Below are 25,011 nucleotides of genomic sequence, written 5' to 3' on the forward strand. Positions count from 1 at the left end.
AGACCTTTAATAAACAGAAAAATGTTAAAAAAATACCAGTTTTTTAAACGGTCCCGGGCTTCCAACTGGGCTCCCACTTCAAAGCTGATTCCTCGTCTGTTAGGTGGATGCTTTGTCATTTTCAGTCATCAACGGGGCTGCCTTTATTCTCCTGAAAAAGCCAATTAAATATTTATGAAACTTAGGCACAGTCTGCCCAGAGTGTAGCACCACTCCCTACACATAAAAAGCAAGCAGGCATTATTCCAACAGCAAAGCTCCAGGAAGCCCTGCCAGTGCTCTTTCATACCTGCCCTCACTCTAACACACATGTTGTATTCTCCACTGTTCCTCCTCTTCTGTGCAACAGCATCCTGCGGTCTCTGGGACTGCAGGGCACCCCTCCCTCAGCACTGTTCTCCAAGGATTCCTATGAGGGACACTCCTCAGAACATCAAAACACAAGCAAGGGCTGGCACAATGGCTCAACTGGCTAACCCTCAGCCTAAACACCAGCATCCCATTTGGGTACCAGTTCTTGTCCTCACTGTTCCATTTCCCATTCAGCTCTGTGCTTACAGCCTGGGAAAGCAGTGGAGAACGGCTCAATGCCTTGGGAACCTGTCCTGCATGAAAGACCCAAAAGGAGCTCCTGGCTTCAGATCAGCTCTGGCTGTTGTGACCATTTGGGGAGTGAACCAGTGGACAGAAAATCTGTCTCTCTGTAAATCTGCCTTTCCAACAAAAATAAGTAACACACACACACACACACACACACACACACGCAGTCTCCAGGTCAAATGTCATCATTTGCCCTGCATTTCACAAATATTTGTTCAAACTTCATAGGGAATATCAAGACCAAAAGTGACACAAAGTTTCCGTCCTCAAGAGCCTTCCATCTATTAGAGGAAGGCAAAAATGGACAAATGAAATAACTACAAGCTGTCAATGCTAAGAATCTAAGAAAAGGTGAGACACTGATGCCTAACTCCACATTTGGAAGGCTCAACAAAAAAAATCCCTACTTAGATTTTCTTTGATCTATTCATATTTTCTACATGTGTAGTACCTTTTGATAATGTGCATTAATGGTTTCCAAAGAAATCAACCGCTTCAATCAGCTTTTCAATTTTATTAATACACAGTAATACTGGCCCAACTGCCTCTGAATCTGCAGTCACCATTTGAATCGCACAACTGTCCATCCCTGACTGTGTATCTCTTCTCCTCATTTGTCCTTTTTTTTCACTCGTTTATTCTCTTTATTAAGCCTCTGGGCAATGCAACTGATGACAATGCATGATCAAAACTAAATAATGAGGGCTGGCATTAAAGTACGTTAAGCTGCGCTTGCAATGCCATATGGATGCAACTTCTGCCTGCTCCAATCCAATCTGGCTCCCTGCTAAAGAGCCCAGGGATCACAGTGGAAGATGGCCCAAGTACCTGGGACCCTGGCACCCATGTAAAAGACGCAGTGAAGCTTCTGCTTTTGACGTGGCCCAGCCATTTTGGGAGTGAACCAGTACTTGGAAGATACCTCCTTTTCTCCTTCTCTCCATAGTTCTGTCTTTCAAACAAAAAGTAAACAAATCTTGGAACCGGCAGCGTGGCCTAGTGGCTAAATTCCTCGCCTTGAATGCGCCGGGATCCCATATGGGCGCTGGTTCTAATCCCGGCAGCTCCACTTCCCATCCAGCTCCTTGCTTGTGGCCTGGGAAAGCAGTTGAGGACAGCCCAAAGCTTTGGGATCCTGCACCTATGTGGAAGAGCTGAAAGAGGTTCCTGGTTCCCAGCTTCAGATCGGCACAGTACCGGCCGTTGCGCTCACTTGGGGAGTGAATCATCGGATGGAAGATCTTCCTATCTGTCTCTCCTCCTCTCTGTATATCTGACTTTGTAATAAAAATAAATAAATCTTTAAAAAAAATAAAAAATAAATCTTAAAAAAAAAAAGGAAAAAGTCATTATGGGCCACCACTGGGATGCAGAAGACTCACACCATTTACAATGCTGTCATTCATAACACAGTGCTCTACTTCTAACCCAGCTTCCTACTGATGAAATGGGGAGATCAGCAGCTAACGCCCAAAGTACTTGGGCCCCTGTCACCCGTGCAGGAGACCTGGCTGCAGCGTATGACTCGGCTTCAGGCTGGTTCAGCCCTACGAGCTAAACCTGACGATAGACAATATCTCTCTATGGCATACTGCTTTTCAAAACAGTGAATAAAAATAAGCAAGCAAATCCTTACTAAGAGACAACTAATAATGAAGGTATTTTCAGGAGGAAAGATGCATTGAATTAGGCAAATTCTGATATAAGTGACTACTGCCGAACAGCAGTTCCTGGGGTCGCTGAGATGATCTGGGAACTCCCAAATGCAATCAGAAGGTCCTGTGGTTCTGACAGAGAGGTACACAATTTTACAATGAATGACTATGAAACATTTAAAGAAGTAAGACACTAATATCTCACATGGAACATAAATCTTTATCAGTAATTTTGATAAGAATACATTGCCTGAAAGGCAGGATACAAAACTGCCACGCATAAGGCCAGCACTATGACACAGCAAGTTAAGCTGTTATCTGCAACACTGGCAGCCCTTACCAGCACCAGAGATTACCAGCATTAGTTTCAGTCTGGCCTGTTCTATTTCCCAATAAAAATTTTCCAATAAAAATAAAATAAATCTTTAAAAACAATCTTATTCTCTGATTCTCCTTCTCTGTTAATCTTCCATTAAAAATGATTAAATCTTTTTTTTTAAAAATTCCCTTTGGGTCTGGGGTGATAGCCTAGAGGATAAAGGCCTCCCCTTGCACACACCAGCATCTCATATGGGTGGTGGTTTATATCCCAGCTAACCCAATTCCCATCCAGCTCCCTGCCAGTGACCTTAGAAATCAGTGGAGGATGTCCCAAAGCCTTTAGATCTTGCACCCGAGTAGGAGACCCGGAAACTCCTGGCTTCAGATCGGCTCAACCCTGACCATTGCAACCACTTGGAGAGTGAGCCAGCGGATGGGAAATCTTTCTGTCTCTTCTCTGTAAATCTGTTTTTCCAATAAAAATAAATAAATCTTTTTCAAAAAATAGTTGTAGGAAAGCTGGAACACTACCTTAGACCTAACTGTTGTTATCATTTCCTTTTTTTTTTTTTTTTTGAGATTTACTGTATTTTTATTTGAAGCAGAGTTACAAAGAAGAAAACCAAAGAGAGGCCTTTCATCCTGGTGAAGCTTCTTCCAGTCTCCCTGGAAGGTGAGACCCCAGGACCTGGGCCACCTGCTGTTTTCCTAAGTGTACAAGCAGGGAGCTGGATCAGAGGAAGAAAACACTGCAACCCTGCTCTCTGGAGAGGAGCAGGTAACAAGACACACATACTCCGAAATGTCATTTCTCACAGAGAAGACCCTGGAGGACAGCAAGAAAATGACATGAACTGTAAGTGACAGATAAAGCTGAGAAAGGGTCCTCTGTGGAGCCACAGTCTGAACAGAGACCTAAGTGACGGAGACGACAATGTAAAAGTCTAGGGGGAAAGAATCTGAGGGAGAAGGAACAATCTCCAGGCAAAGGCAGCCTGACCCAGAGATGCCACTCCCCGAGGCCCATGCCGCTTCCCGGGAAAAGCAGAAATGCAATCAGCAGGTGCAGGGACAAGCAGATCTCCCAGGAGAAGCCTCTGCAGGGGACTCTCTGCCACCAGAATTCCCTCAGGGGAAGGCCAGGGAACGCTTTGAGAAGGGAGGACAGCCAGATTTTAGACTTAGATTTGGGCCAATTCTGATTTTACTCACTGATTTCATTCACCAGCTGACTAGTGAGAAAAAAAAAAATCAGTGAGCCTCCATTTATACATCTATAAAATACAATTGAATGTCTCAACCTCCTGGGGTGGCTGTGAGAAATAAATGAGCTGGGTCCAGCATGGTAGCCTAGCAGTTACAGTCCTCACCTTGAACACGCCTGGATCCCATACGGGCAATGGTTCTAATCCCGGCAGCCCTGCTTCCCATTCAGCTCCCTGCATGTGGCTTGGGAAAGCAGTGGAGAACAGCCCAAAACCTTGGGACCCTGCACCCACGTGAGAGACCCAGAAGAGGCTTCAGCCTCCTGTCTTTGGATCAGCTCAACTCCAGTTTTTGTGGGCATTTGGGGAGTAAAGCAGCAAATGGAAGATTTTTTTGTCTCTCCTTGTCTGTGTAAATTTGATATGGCTTTCCAATTAAAATGAAGGAGAGACAGAAAGGAAGAAAGAGAAAGAAAGAGGAAGAAAGGGAGGGAGAGAGGAAGGGGAGAGAAGGGAAAGTGAAGGGAGGGGAGGAAGAAGAGAAGGGACGGGAAGGTGGCAGACATGGATGTGAGGAGGGAGACAGAAGTCAGCCTCGGAAACTCAATTCACCCCTTCCAACACACTTGAAAGGCTTTCTCCAGGATCGAGCGTTTCCACTCACAATTAAAATTCAGACTGTCAAGCAGACACAAGTTGCATTGACTCATTCCAAACAACTGAGGACGAGTAGGTTAAATCAGTGGGTCTTCCCAGCGGCAATTCAAATGGCCTGGTGCCCAGGCTTGGCTCGGGGAGGAACTTGCTACATGACCTTTGCCACATTGCTCAACCACATGGAGCTAATCATCTTACGTTTACAAGCTGCTTCTTTTCTCCCCATCACAATCTAAGAGCCCAAGATGAGCCGAAGTGCCAAGCTTAACAACATAAGCGTTACCATCATCTTTCACCTCCCACTCTGAGTCAACCCTTCTGTAGACCTGCCTTTAGGCTTCCATTGCCAAAGTGCTGCCCAGTTCAGGCCCCCATCAGCTGTAATCCAGATCACAACAATTGTTTTTATTCTTGTTTTGTAACTGAAGTTCAAAAGGGGGCCTAAGTAAGAAAATCAGCGAGTTTCAGGACAAGGCGGGAAGCCAGTCTGACTCAGATCAGGTATCACACTGCTCTAATCTTCCACCCATTACCATTTTTATACTATACCAGGTTATAAAACTGTGTATTAAAATCGTTTAACAGAACAGAACTCAAGGCACTGAAGGGCGGCAGTACGGACATCATCGGCTTAGCTGTTAAGACCAAACCAGGAAGGAGTCTCTTAAGGTGGCAGCCTAAAAGCAGGGAAACCAGCTAGCTCCACAGAAAGGCGGCACACTGGAAAAGGACTGCAAGGATGGGGATCCCAGCCCTGCCTGACCTCCTTGCCCAAGCCATTTCCGTTATGAGCCTCAGGCTCTGCTTCTACTGGCTCCTACTTCATACCATCACGTAAGTGTTAGGAAGAATTACTTACCTAGCACAGAGACTGATGTACAAAAAATCTCAAGGTCATTACCATTCTTGCAACCCACACACTCTTGCTTCATTCATGCTCCTTGCAATTCCAACCTCCAGGACTTTGGCACAAGCAAGCTGCTTCTTCTGCCTAGTCCTTCGGGGCTGGGCACAGCCATCAGTACCATCCAGAAGGACTTGCTGGACCATGCATATTCATCAAGTCAGCCTGACCTGTCCTCTGGATCACAACGTCCCTCACTTTCCACCAAACCAACCTGTGTGACCGATCTCTCCAAGAGATGAGGAACTCCTCTCTGGGGAACCCCTAACAGTGCCCTTAAACAGCAGCTCCAGGCCTGTTAAATCAGATAGCACCTTTAACTACTTGCGCCACCGCGCCGGGCCCTATTGAGTCTTTACTACAGGCTAAACCCTTGACAAAAGCCACAGAGAAGTTGGCAGCATTATCCCATTTTACCAAGTTAGTACAAGAAACCTAAAGAAAATAAATAACTTCCCCATGGTCATCCAGATAGGTAAAGAAATTGGGATTCTACTTCAAAAACAGAGACAGGGAGATTTTTTTTTTTTTAAGTTTTTTTTCTTCTTTTGGAAAGGCAGAATAATTTTTATGAAGCGAAGGGAGAGAGAAAGACCTTCTATCCACTGGTTCATTTCCCAAATGGTCTCAACAGCCGGAGCTGAACTGATCCAAAGCCAGGAGTCAGAAGCTTCTTCCAGGTTTCCCACGGGAACGCAAGGTCCCAAGGCTTTGGGCCTTCCTTTATTGCCCTCCTAGGTCACACGCAGGAGCTGGATGGGAAGTGGAACGGCAGGACATGAACAAGCACCCAAATTAGATCATGGTGCCCACAACGTAAGGGTTAAGCCATTTAGCCATCAAGCCCTAAAAGAGATCTTCTAAATCACCTTTTATTCTACAAATGCCTGCAATAAGAGCCAGGGCCAGGGCCAAGCAGGAATCAAGAACTCCATCCCGGTCTCCCATGAGGGTAACAGGGACCCGGCTACTTCAGCCATGCCGCCCAGGGTACACATGGGCAGGAAGCTGGAATCAGAAGCAGGCCCAGTACTAGAACCCAGGCCCTCCAATACGGGATACAGTCATCCCAGGAGCTCCTTAGCTCTGCAACAAACAGCAGCCTCATTTTCCTTTCTCCCTTCCTTAGAAGCAAAAATAGATTGGCGCACACAATGACTCAGTGGCTAAAATCCTTGCCTTGAATTTACTGGGATCCCATATATGCCCAAGGTACCGTCCCAGCTGCTCCACTTCGTATCCAGCTCCCTGCTTGTGGCCTGGGAAAGCAGTAGAGGATTGTCTAAGTCTTTGGGTCCCTGCGCCCATTTGGGAGACTTGGAAGAAGTTCCTGGCTCCTGGCTTCAGACTAGGAACCAGTGGATGGAGAATCTCTCTCCCTGCCTTTCCCTCTCTCTCTCTGTAACTCTGCCTTTTAAATAAAAACAAATCAATGCATTTTTTTTTTAAAGAGACAGAATGCCTTTATCCACTGTTTCATTTCCCAAATGCTCACAATGGCCAGGACTGAGGTCCTGAAAGTGAAGGCAGTCAGTCCCAGACCCTAGGTAAGGGATCCTGGACATCACCACTGCCTCCCAGGTCAGCATCACCAGGAAGATGAGACAGGGACAAGTCACCACAGGAGGTGTCTGATGGGTCTTGGCTGCTCTACTTCCCAAACTCCTCCCTGCTAATGCATCTAGAAAACCAGCGGGGAGAGGTCTCTGTGACACACATGGGAGACCAGATGACATTCCAAGCTTCAGCCACGCCCAGCCCTGAGCCTTGAGGCCACTTTAAGTGAATCAGCAGATGTCTCTCCATCTCTCTAACTGCCTCACAAAAACAAACAGAAAAAAAAAGTATCAGCAGTCACAGACAGTAAAGGAAGCCAGATGCTCTGACATGGGAACCAGTGTCTTAATCACTAGTTCTCAAATAGCTTTTAGAAAAAAGGACTTTGGGTTACTTAAGCATTAATTATCATATTACTGTTAGGTTTTAAAAAGTGAAAGAAAAAGAAAGGGGTCCAGCACAGTAGCCTAGCAGTTAAAGTATGCCACTTGCATGCACTAGGATCCCATATGGGCAACGGTTCTAATCCTGCCAGCCCTACTTCCCATCCAGCTCCCTGCATGTGGCCTGGGAAAGCAGTGCAGGACAGCACAAAGCCTTGGGACCCTGCACCCACGTGGGAGATCCAAAAGAGGCTCCAGCCTCCTGGCTTCAGATTAGCTCAGTTCCAGCCATTATAGCTGCTTGTGGGGGAATCATTGGAAGGAAGATGTTCCGACTTTCCTCTCCGTCTCTCCTCTTCTCTGCATATCTGCCTTACCAATAAAAAATGAAGTCTTGGGCCCAGCACTGTGGCCTAGAGCCTAAAGTCCTCACCTTGAATGCACCGGGATCCCATATAGGCACAGGTTCTAATCCCGGCAGCCCTGTTTCCCATCCAGCTCCCTGCTTGTGGCCTGGGAAAGCAGTGGAGGATGGCCCAAAGTTTTGGGACTCTGCACCCACACGGGAGACCCAGAAGAGCTCCTGGCTCCTGGCTTCAGACTGGTGCAGCACCAGCCACTATGGTCACTTACATATATATATATATGTATGTATATATAACTGCAATAAAACTAAATCAATCTTTTAAAAATAAATAAGTAGGGCCCGGCAGTGGTTAAGGTCCTCGCCTTGCACGCCCGTGATCCCATATGGGCACCAGTTCTAATCCCAGCTGCTCCACTTCCCATCCAGCTCCCTGCCTGTGGTCTGGGAAAGCAGTCGAGGACGGCCCAAAGCTTTGGGACCCTGCACCTGCCTGGGAGACCCGAAAGAGGCTCCTGGCTTCGGATCGGATCGGCACAGCACCGGCCGTTGCGCTCACTTGGGGAGTGAATCATCGGATGGAAGATCTTCCTCTCTGTCTCTCCTCTCTGTATATCCGCCTTTCCAATAAAAAAAATTTTTTAATTAAAAAATTAAAAAATATATATATAAAATAAATAAATAAATAAAATCTTCTAAAAAACAGTGAAGAAGAAAAACTGAAGACCACTTATGTTTTATAGACAATACTGGTAAAGTTACAGATGAAACTACGGGATTTCTTTTTCTTAGCTCTTCCCAGTCCCATGGAAGCAATTTACAAACATTTTTCTTTTTTTTTTTTTGAAAGATTTATTTATTTTTATTGGAAAATCAGGTATATACAGAGAGGAGGAGAGACAGAGAAAGATCTTCTATCCAGTGATTCACTCCCTAAAAGATCACAAGGTCAAAGCTATGCCGATCCAAAGCCAGGAGCCAGGAGCTCTGGTCTCCCACCCGAGTGCAGGCTCCTAAGGCTCTGAGCCATCCGCGACTGCTTTCCCAGGCCACAAGTAGGGAGCTGGATGGGAAGTGGAGCTGCTGGGATTAGAACCGGCACCCATATGGGATCCCAGCATGTGCGAGGCAAGAACTTCAGCCACTAGGCCATCAGACCAAGCCCAACAAACATTTTTCTAAGAGGAATAATATAGAGGGTGGTGTTGCGGCATACTGAGTAAACCCACTGCCCCGTTAACACTGGCATACCATATGCGTGCCAGCCCAAATATCAGCTGCTCCACTACCAAGCCAGCTCCCTGCTAATGTGTCTAAGAAAGCAGTGAAAGACAGTGCAAGTGTTTGGGCCCAGAGGAACCCAGGGTCCAGTTAGGTCAAGTGACATGCCACGCTGCAAGTGCCTCCATGTCCATTCCACAATGAAAGGTCCAAAAGATATAAGCCACATGCCCAAATTATGTGTGGCCTTGAAACAACGGCAGCTGCTGCAATTCAAATTCAGTTATTCTGACCCTAAAGCCTGGGGACAAGCATCCAGGACAGAAAAGACAGCCTCTGTAACCGTCTCACCTCCTGAACTGCAAATACTGCAGAATCACGTGGGCACAGCATAACCAACTTCCTACTCATCAGAGCACACTGCACACCATTCACCACTTCATGCGAACAAGGACAGGCAAGCAGTCCAAACCAGCCATGTCAACAAACCTCAAGAAAGGACAGAAAAGTAGCCACAAATCTGAGACAGAAAACTAGAAGGGAGCTGCCAGAAAATCCGAGATGGGGGAATAAGGGGTTAGTATGGCCTGGAGGCAGAGTTTCAGTTTTACCGAGTTGAAAAGAATGACAGGGGGATGGCTGTACACTCAGTGATTTCCATATTAGTGATCTGTACACTGAAAAAGGGTTACGATCATAGATTTTATGTGTATTTCATCTCAAGGACAAAGAAAAGAGAGAGGGAGGAAGGAAGAGAAAAGCAGAGGCAGCCTGCTCAACCAGGATGAATACTGAAGGAGATTTGCATGGTCAGGAAGGAGACCCGGGTGGGGGTGGCAAAGTGTCTCAGTTCCTAGTTCCAGGCTGCCACCTGTTTGACCCTGTAATTAATTCATTCTAACCTAGCAGGGGTGGGCAAGCTTTTGTTCTGCCATACAACACATGACAATTTTCAACAACATTCACAGGCTACACAAAATTACCAACTTAAAAATTAGTCTGTGTGCCAGTGCAGTAGTGTAGTAGTTGAAGTCCTCACCTTGCTTGCAATGGGATATCATATAGGAGGTTGCTCCACTTCCCATCCAGTTCCCTGCTTGTGGCCTGGGAAAGCAGCAGAAGATGACCCAAGGCCTTGGGACCCTGTTCCCACATGGGACACCAAGAAGCTCCTGGCTTTGAATCAGCTGAGCTCCAGCCATTGCAGCTACTTGGGGATTGAACAAGAGGGCGGAAGATCTTTCTCTCTGTATCTCATTTTCTCTGTATATCTGCCTTTCCAATAAAATAAAACAAGTATTTAAAAATAAATTATTCAGGGCCCAGCACGGTGGCGCAGTGGCTAAGGTCCTCGCCTTGCACGCCCACGATCCCATGCGGGCGCTGGCTCTAGCCCGGCAGCCCCGCTTCCCTTCCAGCTCCCTGCCTGTGGCCTGGGAAAGCAGTCGAGGATAGCCCAAAGCCTTGGGACCCTGCACCCACGTGGGATACCCGAAAGAGGCTCCTGGCTTCGGATCAGCATAGTATCAGCCGTTGCGCTCACTTGGGGAGTGAATCATCGGACAGAAGATCTTCCTCTCTGTATATCTGCCTTTCCAATAAAAAAATAATAAAAATAAATCTTAAAAAAAATTATTCAATTAAGGATTGAAAAAAAACCAAGTCTGCTACATAGATTTCTTGAATTTCGTGTCCCACCTACAGTTGCGTCAGAACAGCCAGACAAATTGGTTTTCCAAGCCTCAGTCCCTGGGGCAGACATTGCAACCCTTGCCAGAGAATAAAACAAAGTAGCTGCAGACAGAGGTGGTAAGAGCACTGGAACTAGAGGCAAAGAACCCTGAACTTGGGCCCAGCAGGATAGCCTAGTGCTAATTCCTTGCCTTGCATGAGCTGGGATCCCATATCGGCAGTTTCATGTCCTGGCTGCTTAACTGTGATCTGGGAAAGCAGTAGAGGATGTCCAAAAGCCTTGGACCCTGTGCCCACATGGGAGACCTAGAAGAAGCTCCAGACTCCTGGTTTCAGATCAGCTTAGCTCTGGCCACTGCAGCCGCTTGGGGAATGAACCAGCAGACATTATATCTTTCTGTCTTCCCCCCTCTGTAAAACTTCCCTTCAATAAAAATAAATAAATCTTGAAAAAAACCTGAACTCAGCCAGGCTGTGCTTATTAGCTATAAGTTTTAAGCATTCAGTGATACCAAATAGAGTGCCCCCCACCCAAACATCAGCTACAGTTAGTATTGCAAAATCTCCACAGTTCCAGGCCAGGGTTCCACACCTTCCAGTACCTGAGTACAATATATAATCCACCTAGCCATGGACTTTTTCCAAGTGGGAAACAGATTTCTGAAAAATCAGGTCTCTACTTGGACAGTACGCTCACCTGCTGTATTTGTCTCAGATGTCTGGGAGTCAAGCTTTAAGATCCCAAGCTTATATTCCTGACACAGAATAAACTGTCATGAAATAAAAATGTCATTTTAAATTTTTCTCCAAGCCCAACTTCACCCTTCTCTCTAAAGTTCACCATATCAAGCTCCGCCTTCCCTGCTTACATTTGACTCACACAAGGATCCTTAAATTTTACAGCTCTTTGGCAAGCTTACTACTTTTATTATTTAACCAAAGGAAGCAAACTACAACTGAACACCTACCTTAGGATATATTACTACAAAGCAGGATTTCAATTTTAACTACCATGTTATTAATCAATAAATCAATGAACTATGAGAGCAAAAGTAAAACTGAGGTGGAAGTTTAGCCTAGTGGTTAGGACATCTCCAATTCCATATCACCCTGTCTGGCTTCAAGGCTTGCCTCCAATTCCTGGAGCCCAGCTTCTTGCTACTGCAGATCCTAAGAGAAAATGATGATGGCTCAACAAATCGGGCTCCTGCTCCCAGCTTCCACCTCAGCCCAAACCAGGCTGTCAAGGGCATTTAGGGAACAAACCAGCAGATGGGAACTAGCTCAAGCACGCTCACATGCTCGTGCTCTCTCTCTCCCTCTTATTCTGCTTTTGAAACAAAAAATAATTTTTTTAAAGATTTACCTTATTTTTATTGGAAAGTCAGATATACAGAGACGAGGAGAGACAGAGAGGAAGATCTTCCATCTGATGGTTCACTCCCCAAGTAACCGCAACACCGGTGCTATGCCAATCTGAAGCCAAGAGCCAGGAACTTCTTCCAGCTCTCCCATGTGGGTGCAGAGGCCCAAGGGTTTGGGCCGTCCTCGACTGCTTTCCCAGGCCACAAGCAGGGAGCTAGATGGGAAGTAGAGCTGCCGGGATTAGAACGGCACCCATATGGGATCCCGGCGCATTCAAGTTGAGGACTTTAGCCACGAGGCCACGCCACTGGGCCCAAAAAGTTAATAATTTTTTAAAGGGCTATTTTCACTAACCAAAAACAAATTTCATAGGAAAATCATTGATCAACTACCCCAGCAAAGCCTGACAGTAAATTTGTGGGCAAATGGAGACTCTGAGATGTACTACTTCAGCCTATAGACCTTGGAAAGACTTCCTCATCCTTGAAGTGGCAATATCAACAGCATCTCAGAATTATTAAAATTACTTGAGCAGAACCCTCAGAACATGCTCCACAATGGGGTCCCTGGGATGACATCAAGAGGCCTTTCCCCATCCAGCTACTGAGGCAACTGGGAGGCTGGGCGTGGTTTTTCCCCTTGCAATCCTCCTTCCGCCAGATACAAAAAGGGAAAACTTGTAAGCAATGGTCTTGCCCACTTTCCCCTGATCCTTGACCCTTCCAACCCTGATCAACTATGTAAACATCATCAAAAATGAAAGAAAAAAAAAGGAGGGGAAAAAAGGAACTATTTTCACTAACAAAAAAATAAAAAACTGAAAGTCATTGAGAAAGTTAATACTGCGGCCCCTTTTTCTCCCAGCTTACAACTAGGAAAGTGACTAATCATAGTTTGGTTTTAAAGTATGATTTTTACTAAGAAAAATGTGGTGAAGGGGAAGCACTGTGGCTTAGCAAGTTATACCACAGAGCCATGAGGCCCACATCCATGTGTCCCAGCTGCTCCACTTACAATCCAGCTCCCTGCTAAAGCACTGGGAAAGCGGGCAAATGTGGACCGAGTGCTTGGGTTCTTAAAGCCGTATGTACAAAGCTCCTGGCTCCTGGCTTCAGTCTGGGCTACCCCTGATCACTGCAGCCATTTGGAGAGTGAATCAGCTGACCAAAGGTTTCTCTTGCAGCCCCAGTGCAATAGACAAGTAGCTAAATCTTCATCTTGTAATTGCCAGGATCCCCTATGGGGCACCAGTCCATGTTCCAACTACTTCATTTCCCATCCAACTTCCCTGCCTGTGACCTGGGATAGCAGCAGAGGACGACCCAAAGCCTTAAAATCCTACACCTACTTGGGAGACGGAGAAGCTCCTGGCTCCTGGCTTCTGATTTCAAATCAGATCGCAGCTGTTGTGACCACTTACGGAATGAATCAGCAGACAAGATCTTTCTCTGTTTCTCCTTCTCTCTGTAAATCTGTCTTTTCAAGAAAATTAAATAAATCTTTAAAAAAATTTTTTTTTCTCTCTCTCTGCCCCTAACTCTGCTCTTCAAATAAATAAATAAACCCAAACACAGAGAGAAAGACTAGAAAACCGTGGGGCACATGGTTAGTGCAGCAGCTAAGCTGCTGGGAACACCCATCTCCCTCATCCCAGGGTTTGTGTTCAAGTCCCCAGGCTCTGCTTCTACTTCCAATTCCAGCTTCTCATGCACCCTGCAAGGTCACAGGAAATGGCTTCAGTACTTGACTCTGCCACCAATAAGAGAGACCAAGACTAACTTCTATGCTTCTGGCTTCAGTCTGGCTAGTTGGAGGGTCAAACACCGAATCAAAGGCCTATCTATCTCTCATTTACTTCTCTGCCTTTCCAATAAAATGAATAGTGCTTTTTCAAAATAATTTTTTAAAAAAAGAAAGTAATTGTGGAGCAGCTGGTAAAGCTGCCCCTGCAATCCATATTAGTGATGGTTCATGTCCTGGCTGCCCACTTCCGATCCAGCTGGCCTGGGGAAAGCAGACTACGCCCCTAGAGTGTTTTGGCCCTTGCCACCACAACAGCCTGGCTCAGCTATGGCTGTTGTGGCTACTTGGGGAGTGAACCAAAGAATAGAAAGTATCTCTCTATCTCCCTTTCTCTGTAACTATTTCAAATAAACACTTAAATCTTTTTCTTTTTTGCCAATTTTTTCAAAATTATTATTTTGATAATCTTTACATAGTTGATTAGGGCACAAAGGGTCAACAGGTCTACAGGAAAGTGGATAAGACCAATGTTTCTACATTCTCTCTCTTGGTCTTTTTTTTTTTGCTTTCTGTATCTGGGGTAAGGGAGGAGATAAAGGGAGAAGCCCCAGCCAGCCTCCCACCCATCCCAGGGTCCCCGATGTGGGGCATGCTCCAAGGGAACTGTTCAAGTGGTTTTCATAGTTCAACAGTTCTGAATTGCTGCCAATCTTACCATTCCAAGAATGATGAAATCTCTTCAGACTCGACTGGCTGACACAGTCCACTTTAGAGACTCCGTTTGCCCAAGTATTCACCAATACACAACCCACTGGCCAAAACGGCCTTCACTCATACAGTCAGTTGCAATTGCTGGGTCAGTTGTCTCCTGCCCTGTCTTTTGCACAAATTAATGCGTATTGCTGTCCAGTCCGATCCTGCGCACTGTATACTTGGTCCCCAGGCAAACCAGTGGGAGTTGTAGCCTAGTCAGAGTAACCCGCAATAACCTCCACCAGTCCTGCCCCCTGCGCTGATTCCCATGCTTGCCAATATGTACAACAGACTGGTCTTGTCTGTCCCACATCCCATTCAGCTCTCATACTAGGCATTAAAGCCTAGTTCAACCCAACCAGCCCAACTATCTAGCCCAAACATGTGGTGGCAGGAACCACTCTCTAGCCATGCCTGTCCCAGTGCTGGTTCTTTCTCACCAGTCAGAGTGGGAACCCATAAGGGGAGTAGCTGCTATTTCCCTAATGGGCTCACTCCTCCTCCTGGATCTTGAAGTCTCCTGGTGGTACTGCAATTTAGCTCCACAGAGTTTTCCCTGTGCCAGCATCTGACAGCTGATGCTGCGGCAAAGCCCAACCAACCCACACCTACTCTGGCTTATACATGTACCAGCAGAAATAGTCCATCCAACCTGGCTTTCCCCTGATCCAGCTTACATGCAGCCAACAGGTGTTATAGCCCTGCCCAGCCTGGTCTACCCCAATCTCAGCTGACGCTCACCAGTGGGAATAGTTGTCCAGCAAGAGAGCTCCCTGTAGCCCCCTACCAGATTCGTTCTCTCTCTCCTGGCCCGCCTCACCTCAGCATTTGTCAGTGGGTACTGTAGCCTGGCCCGGACCAGCCCAGCCTGCCCCAAGTTCTAGCTCACGCTGGTAGGGACTACAATAGCCTAGCCAGCCCAGCCAGCACCCAGTCCCGGCCCTAATGTGAACTGGCTAGTATTTCAGCCTGACCTGGCACGACTCACACACCATTCTGGCTCTTGAATTTGCCAGCGGGTGATATGAACTGGCCCAGCCTGACTCGCCCCAGACATGAGCCAAAGGTAAGCCCATGGGGACAGGTAACTGGCCTGGTCTGGGCTGCTTCCTATCACGGTTCTTGTGCTCACCTGTAGGGGCTGTGTCCCAACAGAGGAGTTTCCCAAGCTCCTTCATGAGAACCTCTCCCTATGCCAGATCTCCCACACATCAGTGGGTCCAAGGGCAAGCCCTACTATTCTACCTCCCTTCCTAGCAGGAACAGTAGCCTTTCCTGACTGGCCCTTACCCATTCTGCTTCTCACTGTTGGGTCCACACCCAGACCAGACACAGCTCACACATGGCTCAGCCAAGGGCAGACCTAGTCCAGCCAATCCTACATCCACCCTGGTTCTCACAATCACCAGGTGCTGGAGTCTAGCCCAGTCTTGCACACTGCAGACCCAGCCCACATGCATGCCGAGGGAGACTGCAACCATGTCCAAACCAGACCACAGCCTACACTCCAGCCCCGCACTCACCAATGGGACCCACAACCCAGCTAAGGCATCCCCTTAGCTTCCCAACCAGGCTTGATCTCAGCCACAGATCTCCCATGTGCCGGTGGTTTCTCTGACCCAGCTTAGCATAACCCCTCACCTGTCTTGGCCTTTGCCTCTGGATGCTGTTGCTTGGCCAGCCTCCAGTCCTAACTCTCACTGACAGGAGCTGTAACCTGGCCCTGCTCACTCTGCTCTCATCCCTGGTTCATGTAAACCAGTAGATGTGACAATCTAGCTTGGCATGTACTACACTCCTTCCTAGTTTCTGCACTTGCCAGTAGGCTATGGTTTGCTCAGCCCCACCAAGTCTGCACCCATCCAAAACCAACTCACACACTTGCTGGTGGATGGAGCTACCCTGCCCAGCCTGCCCAAGACCTCATCAGTGGGAGCTGTGAGCCACTAGGGGAGTTTCCCAGGTTCCCCCACTCAGGCCACTCCCATATCCAGATCTCACACACGCCAGTGGGTGTTTGGCCCTTACCAGACATGGCCTGTCCCATCCGTCCTGGCCTAAGTATGAGCTGATGTGGCCCAGCCCGCCCCACCTGTTTTAGGGTGTTCATGCAGGTGCTGCAGCCTGGACCTACCCCACTTGTTCCCAGTCCCATTACCGGTGAGCATCAGTGAGTTCCATAATCATACCCAGCTCAGCCCCTCACCACTCCAACTCTCAAGCTAACCAGTAGGACTTATAGTTCCATAAGAATGGGCCTACATATCCCCCACAAAATCCACCCCTGGACCTGGTTCTCTTGCCTGCTGAGTGGTGTCATGGCCCAGTCTAATGTGACCTATACCCTGATCCGACACTCACTGTCATCAGGTACTGGTATCTAGCCCTGCCAGACAGGCCCCAGCCATAGTTTGCATGTGTGCTGGCATGTGGTGGTCAGCAATGTTCCATGCTAACAAACCCAACCCAGGACTCCCATGTGGGCTGGTCTATCAGTCTGACTCATAAATATCTTCAGGTCTCTTCCCTCCAAACCACAAGGTCTCAGTCATCTTGCTTACCTGCAAGTACAGTGGCCCTGTCATTGGGTATTCCTCAGGATACATTCCTCACCTACATACAGTGGCCTTATCCATGGATGCCCCTAGGCAGTAATTCCATACCCCCAAGAATTCAGAGCTTGCTGCCTGGTGACCAGCAGGAGGAACCAAGAGAGCGCCACTGCCAGCAAGAGAGCTGCCAGCAAGCCCAAGATTTCGCACTGCTTGGCAGGAAGCGAGTATCCCCAGCAGGAAGCCTGGCCCAGCATGGGTTCTCCCAGCCACACACGTAGCCCAGAGAGTAAGGTACCTGCACCACTGCTCAGACTTACCTGGACTCCCAATGTAGATGTTAGGGAAAGGGGACTAAATGCATTAGATCTCAGCTTCTCCAATTGCAGCCTAAGGCAAATTACCTGCTTCAGCTTTAAATCACAACCTACCAGGCTAGGCTAACATGACTGGGTCCAGTATCTGGCTCTGGCTCCTGTCTCCCAACTTCCTGCAAATGCTGATGCTGGGAGGTAGCAATGATGACTCAAGTCACTGGATTCCCGCCAATCATGTGGGAGGCATGGGAGGAATTCTAGACTGAATTCCTGGCTCCCAGCTTTGGCTGGCTTAGTCCTGGCTGTGGTCGCCCTTTAGGGAGCAAACCAACAGATGGGAGTTCTTAATCTCTTTTTCTGTCCTCTAAATAAACACAGGTTTTTAAGATAAAGGCATTCCTATTACCTACCCTGCTCATTCAAAGCAAAAAGAAAGTTGAGGGTGTAGAGGGGGAAGCCTTAAAATACACATCAGATAAAAGAATTTACAAGTGAAAGAGAAGCAGAGGAAGCAGCAAACAGGAAACAGAGAATTCAAGGAACGCTTCTGTTTAGGCGTGGAGCTGTGGAGGACGTGGAGTCAAGGGAAGGCTGCAGTCAGATGTGAGGGTGAGCTGGCCACCTCGGCCACAGAGAGGCAGTGGCAGAAATCAACTCAGACAAGAGAATGACTGGCAGACTGCCCAACCAAAGCACGTGAAGGAAATCGGAACCTGCTAGGAGCTCCCACAGACAGCTGGGTGTCTAAGTGCTGTTCTGACAAAGCCCCAGAACAGAGTGGACCTTGGATATCAACAACCCCTCACTTTACAAATGGGGAGGAGGCCCAGGAGCAGCATTAAGTGACTTGCCTGAAGTCTCACACTCAGGGGAAGAATTGGGACTAGAGCCAAATCCAGATTTGGTCTGTTACTGAGAAAGATCCAACATTCATAAGAGGAATGGAGAGAAAGAGGTACGGCCAATCGGTCTGCCCCAAACAGAGCCTGAAACAGAATCATGCTGGAAAAGAACATCGGCAGGAGACAGGTACAGATAAAAAGACATTCAGAATGCAAAACCACATCTGAGACTTGGAGTAGACTCTTAGCACAGAAGAGAGGAAGACATCTTCTTGCCCTCACTACTGCCCTCAGGACCACCCATTTGCGGGACAAGCCAGCAGCTTCTATTCCATACCCAGGCTCCTACCTTGACCTATCTTGACTTCAGCCTTGTCCCACACCCAGTTCCAGAACCCAGAAAACCAGACAAGATTCCTTGTGAATTACAATACTGCTGACCCTGCAGACTCCCCAGTCACAACAGAAGCAAGCTGGTTATGTAGTAACTGAAGAATGATTCTATGTTAAGACATTCAAACAAGAATTATTTAAATATTTAAGTATCACCAAAATCCTAAAGTCTTTGTCATGGTTTAAAAGCTAAATATTGGGGTAAGTATTGTGCATATCAGGTTAAGCCCTAGCCTGTAACAATGGCACCCCACAAGGGTGTTTTATGCCCCAGCTGCTCTGCTTCCAATCCAGCTCCCTAAGTAGCCTTGGGAAAGCAGAAGATAACTCAAATATTTGGGATCCTACATCCACCTGGCAAAAAGGATGAAGCTCCTGGCTTTGGCTTACCCAGGCAGGCATGGCCAGGGCAGCAATTTGGGAACTATGAACCTAAGGATGGAAGATCTTTCTAACTATGCCTTTAAAATAAATATATCTTAAAATTTAAAAAAAAAAATTTAAACATTAGAATCACTGTAAATGAGTATTAATGAGTCTTCAGAAGGGGTCAGTGGCCTTCCACAAACTTTAAGAATGTCTGAATATAGGGCCCGGCGCGATGGCGCAGTGGTTAAGGTCCTCGCCTTGCACGCCCACGATCCCATACGGGCGCTGGTTCTAATCCCGGCGGCCCCACTTCCCATCCAGCTCCCTGCCTGTGGCCCAGGAAAGCAGTCAAGGATGGCCCAAGGCTTTGGGACCCTGCACCTGCCTGGGAGACCCAGAAGAGGCTCCTGGCTTCGGATCGGCACAGCACCGGCCGTTGCGCTCACTTGGGGAGTGAATCATTGGACAGAGATCTTTCTCTCTGTCTCTCCTCTCTGTATATCCGCCTTTCCAATAAAAATTTTAAAAAAAATGAAAAAGAATGTCTGAATATAGCACAAAATGAAAACCACTACAGCAGCAGAAAGCTAACTCCCATTTTCCTATTTTTCACAGAGAAATCTTTGGCTTTGTATATGGAAACTCACTACTCTGATGTAACTGAATAACACCAGCATCACACGCAAGTCAGAGACACAGACACTTGGGCTCACCACAGACATACCAAAATCAGAATCAACATTTTACCAAGACCTCCAGGTGACCCATACAAACATTTAAGTCCGACAGGCACTTTAAGGGTGCAGTACTTTAGAGCAGTACACAGATGGAAGCATCAAACAGTCGAAGAGAAAGGAAAAGTATATATAAAAAGAGAGAGAGAGAGAGAGAAAAGTACCTGTTTACTTTCAACATACCATGTTTTATTATTTACTTCCTAGACCTCCAATGTTTTTTGGTAATTGCAGTACCCACTAAGGATCACATGATCTCAGGGTGGAATCTATTTCACTTCCTGAAATAATATAACTTGCTTCCATGGTTTTCATGGATAATATCTTAAGTCACTCTGAAAATACAATGATAGTTCATTTCATTCAGGTTCTAGCACAGAGTTCAAGGCAATTCCCCACAAGCTTCATTAACTCCTACAGGTTCCTGGGATTATCACTGAAATCCTCCAGCATCCCCAAGAAGCAGCTGCTTGGCAAACATCCAGTTCCAGATGCGACTGAGAAAGACTTGCTCCTGGAAATGCATTCTTTTCCTGCCTGGTCTCAATGAAGAAGCTTCCAAGACCCAAACTCTTCCCCCTGCCTAGGCCCCGTGCAGCTGCACATCTAGTACCGGCCCAGAGGCAGAGAGGTCAGAGGAGTTGTTATTCCCTAAGCATTTAGGATTCCAGCTGTGAAGAAAGTAATCAGAGCCCCTAGAAACATCTGGAGAGGCAGTTGAGAAAAAAAAAAAGGAACCTACAGGCTCTAAGGAGCCAAGGCACCTGCAGACTTTCAAGTGGGTAGGGAATGAGGATACAAGACACAAGAGAGGAAAACAGGGAGCGAAAAACAGCCATCCTTCTCTTGGTCCACGAGAACAAACAGTGCCCAAGTAAATTCCTCCAAATGACCTCTTCTCGTGATACAAGGCGGGGGGGGGGGGGGGGGAAGCAAACTTAGCAAAGTAGTTTATGGACTAGAAGCAATACAAATCGAGAAAAAAAAATCCTGTAGGTGTTTTTTGGCTTTCCCTCCCTGCCCCCTTCCCCACTCCATCCTACCCCCAGGTAAGGAAAATGAAGCAAAGGAGAAAACAGAACCCACCTAACCAGAACTTGACAGAAAGCAAACCACCAAGAGAATTAATTATCCTATGAATAACCAATTGCAGGCAGGGGTTTTTTCTTCCATTTGACCCCTGGGCTAGGAAGCCAGGCCAGGCAGAGATGGAGGCTTCCCCCAGCACACAAGCCAGAGAGCACAAGATTCCACAGCCTCTCAAAGCAGAACAGTTTCCACCAGGAGAAACAAAATAAATAAATAAATAAATATTAGATTTAGCCAGCCAGAGAAAGAGCTTTGTTTGCAGATGAAAGATAAACTAGACAAGGTGCACGCAGTGTGCAGGCAATCCTTTAGCAAAGGGATCCTGGAACGGTAGCTGGGGTGTCTTCAGCAGCTCTGACCCTAGAAATGCAAACAGGAATTAAAAAAAAAAAAAAAAAAAGGCGGCGAAAGTCCTGCGCTGAACAAAGATACACACTCACCAGAGGAAGAGGAAATGGGTGCACTGACCAGCCTGGAAGAACACCTACTGGGAAACGAAGCCCCCAAGCGGGAGGGAAAGAGAATATCTGGCCTGGAAGAAGAGCCTTAAACGTAGGAAGGCAGGAACCACGGGAGAATGAAACTGAGGGGAAGTGTGCCCACCAGACCCAAGAAGCCCCAGGCGCATCTGGAGGACTAAGGACACACTATCTGACATGCACAAAATCCTGCTGGAAGGAAAAACTGGTCTGGGGAACTCCTTAAAAAACCAAACAAAAAAAAATGTTACCCCGAAAGAGAGAGCGACAAGACAACAAATTTCCTTACTTATGATATGGAAATTAGGTACTCACAAACTTCAGGACTTTGCTTTGATGTCTGATACACTAAAAATCAAGTGAAGTGTACCCCACCCCCAGATCTGAAAGATTAAGGAACTAACCTCGAAACTCAGGAAATTCTGGGAAGAAATTCTGGAAAACATGCTCTCAGATTTAAGACCAGGAAAAAAGGAACGCGGGCAATCTAAGCAAATATCCCAAAACACTGGTGATGGACCACACTTGAGGGACCCCGCGACGGGGCGAACCTCCAAATTACAGGAGTGCGTGTTAAGATTTGGAAGGAACCTTGAAAAGGAAGTGTGCTCCGGTTTGAGGTGAAGGGGGTAAGGGCGTAATCCCTCAGTTTGAAGAGCTTCAAGAATTACAAAATTCCAGAGTTGGAGCTCAAGAAACAGGGTGCATGGCCCAGATATTCAAAACTACAGAAAGGGGACACTCCCATATTCGGGGTCTCGAGAAAGGGGCGTGCTACACCCGGAATAATACGAGTCAATAAAAGAAAACGCGTTCTCAAACCACAAGGCAACCTCAGGGGGGCGGTAAGGTAATGAGGGCACCCAGGGGCCACATCACCCAGGCTCTGCCCCAAGCTCTGAACCCCACACACACCCCCACACCCCAGCTCGGCCCGCTCCGCGCCCCGGGCCCGCACCCCGCGGCCCAGCCCCCTCGGGCGGCGTTGATTGGCTGCGGCCCCCGTCACTCCCGCGGGAAGCGCCGGGCATTGGGCGCCGCTCGCACGCCCGCCACGCTCTCGGCAGCGGTCCCCGGGCCTCCCTCAGGGCTGGGCGAGCGGAGGCAGGCGGGGGAGCGGGGCCGGCCAGGGGACCGGAGCAGCGGTGCCGTCCGTCACGGCTCCCGCCCGAACGGCGGGGGCGCGCGCGCACGCGGCGCGGGACCCGGCCCGACCGGGCCCCGGCCAGCCGGCTTCGCCTCGCCGCGCCGCGCCACGAGCTCACCTCACGGCCCCGCTCCTGCTGCGCCGCTCCAGGACCAACCGACAGAAGGACTCTGCGTGCCGCGCACCACGTGACCCCAGGGACGCGCCCAGCGTATCCCCCGCCCCCCACACACACGCACCCTCGCCACCACCGGGTGACGCAGCGCTCCAGCTGCCCCGCCCAGGCCACGCCCACTGCCCTGACGCGCGGGAAAGCGGGCCGGCAGCCCAAGGGGCACTCGAAGTCCGCCTGCACCGAGGAGCTGCTCAGATGGCAAAAAGGCCGCGAAGAGCCCCTCGCCCTCACCTCCAAGCTGGCGCCACGACGATGCAGACCACCATGGCCTCTGTCCAAAAGGACGGTGGTCTCCACCCAGTTTCCGTTCCCGCATTGACAAGGAAAATGAGAACTGTTATCCTCTACTCAACATCCTTTTCCCTCTTTTCTCCGAGTTAGTACCTAGACTTGCTACCAGGATCTTGGGTGTCTGGATGTACCTCCTTCTTGTGCTTATGCCTCTTTTCAAGTCCTCAAGCATTAAGGTTCTTTCTCACCTCAGGGCTTTGTCACTCCTCTGCCTTAGGGTCATTAATTCCTAGGAAAGGATTCCAAACACTGCTGAGAAAATGGAACCATACTTTTGTCCCCAGGGACCAAGACACACCTGGTAAAGCCCCGATAAAATAATCAAGATTACTTAAGCTGGCAATGCTGACTTTTTTAGAAATTGATTTATTGGGCCCAGCATGGTAGCCTAGTGGATAAAATCCTCTCCTTGCACCCACCTAGATCTCATGTGAGCGCCAGTTCTAATCCTACTTCCCTCCCAGCTCCCTGCTTGTGACCTGGGAAAGCAGTGGAGATGGGCCCAAAGTCTCAGGATCCTGTGCCCACCTGTGAGAACAAGCTCCTGGCTCCTAGCCTCAGGTTGGCTCAGCTTCAGCTGTTGAGGCTGCTGGGGAGTGAATTATCAGAACGAACATCTTCCTCTCTGTCTCTCCTCCTCTCTGTATATCTGACTTTCCAATAAAAATAAATAAATATTTTTAAAATGATTTATTGGGCCCCTGTGCAGTAGTCTAGTGACTGAATCCCATATGAGCAACGGTTCATAATCCCTGGTGCTCTACTTCCCGTTCAGCTCCCTGCTTGTAGCCTGGGAAAGCAGTAGAGGAGGGCCAAGGCTTTGGGATTCTGCATCCACACACGGGCAATTTGGAAGAAGCTCTTGGCTCCTAGCTTCGAATCAGCTCAGCTCTGGGCATTGCGTTCATTTGGGGGGGTGAACCAGCCATGGAAGATTTTTTCTGTATCTTTCTGTATCTCCTTTCAAATAATGTGTATGTGTATATATTATATGCTTTTTAATGTTTTCTCTAAGTTTTGTAAGTCTTTATAAAATACTAATTTTTAAAAATTTTTATTGGAAAAATAAGTGTACAGAGAGGAGAAACAAAGATGTTCCATCCACCAGTTCACTTTCCCAAATGGCCATAATGCCCACCTTGTGTCCCTAATCTTAGTAGTGCCCACCTTAAAACAACTTGTCAGTTTCCCCATCTGCACTATATTCTGTCCAAACATTTATTTATTTATTTATGATCTTACATAGTTGATTAGGGTACAAAGGGTTAAGGGCTACAGAAAAGTGGGTAAGACCATTGTTTCCATACTAATATCATCATTTTTTCCCCCTGTATCAGGGGTCAGGGGAGAAACCCCACCCAGCCTCCCACCCATCCCAGGTCCCCAATGTGGGGCATGCTCTGAGGGTCCTGCTGAAGCTGTTTTGATAATTCAACAGTTCTGAATTGCTGCCAATCTCGCCACTCCAAGCACATTGAAATCTATTCAGACTCCCCTGGTTGACATAGTCTCTCCATGGTTGGGGTTCTGAGATCAGCAGTTCAGTTGGAGGGATCTCCAAAGAAACTTTGTCTGAGGTGATCCCAGACCTGATTCTTGTGTGCTTGCCAGTAGGGCCTGGCACAGTCCGTCGCCCCAATCAGCTTATGCATATGCTGGTCATTGCAATTGCTGGGTCAGTTCTGTTTCCAGCCCTGTCTTCCATGCAAACTGATGGATATTGCAGTCCAGTCCAATCCTGCCCACTTCATACTCACCAGACAATGTAGTCTACCAGGTCTTCCATGTGGTCTTGCCTGGGGACTTTGGGAAGATCATGAAAAAAGTAGCTATAAATAAATGCTCACATCCTTATTATGGGCTCTACTGTGTATATCTTTAAAGTAACTATGACCATTCAACAAATTATGTGTTTCTAATTTCCTGGTGAGGAGGACTGGTCAGGACTGCCTTGGTCTTTGCCTTGGTCAGGACTGCCTCTCCCTCGGTCTGTGGTTGCTGACACCTGCTGTTTCTCTGCTGTTTCTACACAGGATCTCGCCCATCTTGTGTGCCTTCAGACATGACAGTTTTGAACTATAGATGTCCCTTCATTATATTCTGCTTAGTTTCTTCCTCCTCAAAGCTCATGTTAAGTTCCTGCTCTGTCTTACAGCAGGATGAGTTTGGGAGGGGTTCAGGCATTGGGATTGGGGCAACTGCA

General features: G+C 47.7%; 1 protein-coding gene across 2 annotated transcripts in view; it reads right to left on the reverse strand.

Annotated features, from left to right (window-relative positions):
- The window catches only part of PHF20 (PHD finger protein 20), an 83,639-nt gene extending 61,101 nt beyond the window's left edge, over window positions 1-22,538 (reverse strand). Inside the window, exons 1-2 of one of the 2 annotated variants that reach the window (XM_040981540.1) lie at window positions 22,461-22,538; window positions 37-151 (exon numbers count right to left, since the gene is read on the reverse strand). In XM_040981540.1, coding sequence (XP_040837474.1) covers window positions 37-119 — 83 coding nt within the window. In that variant the 5' untranslated portion in view covers window positions 120-151; window positions 22,461-22,538. The remainder of the gene's footprint in view (window positions 1-36; window positions 152-22,460) is intronic. The other variant, XM_040981541.1, reaches the window with a different exon arrangement.
- Between the last annotated feature and the right edge of the window lie 2,473 nt (window positions 22,539-25,011).

This window comes from Ochotona curzoniae, unplaced genomic scaffold (genome assembly GCF_017591425.1).
Source record: "Ochotona curzoniae isolate NIBS_2020 unplaced genomic scaffold, NIBS_Ocur_1.0 contig_3520, whole genome shotgun sequence".
NCBI lineage: Eukaryota > Metazoa > Chordata > Mammalia > Lagomorpha > Ochotonidae > Ochotona > Ochotona curzoniae.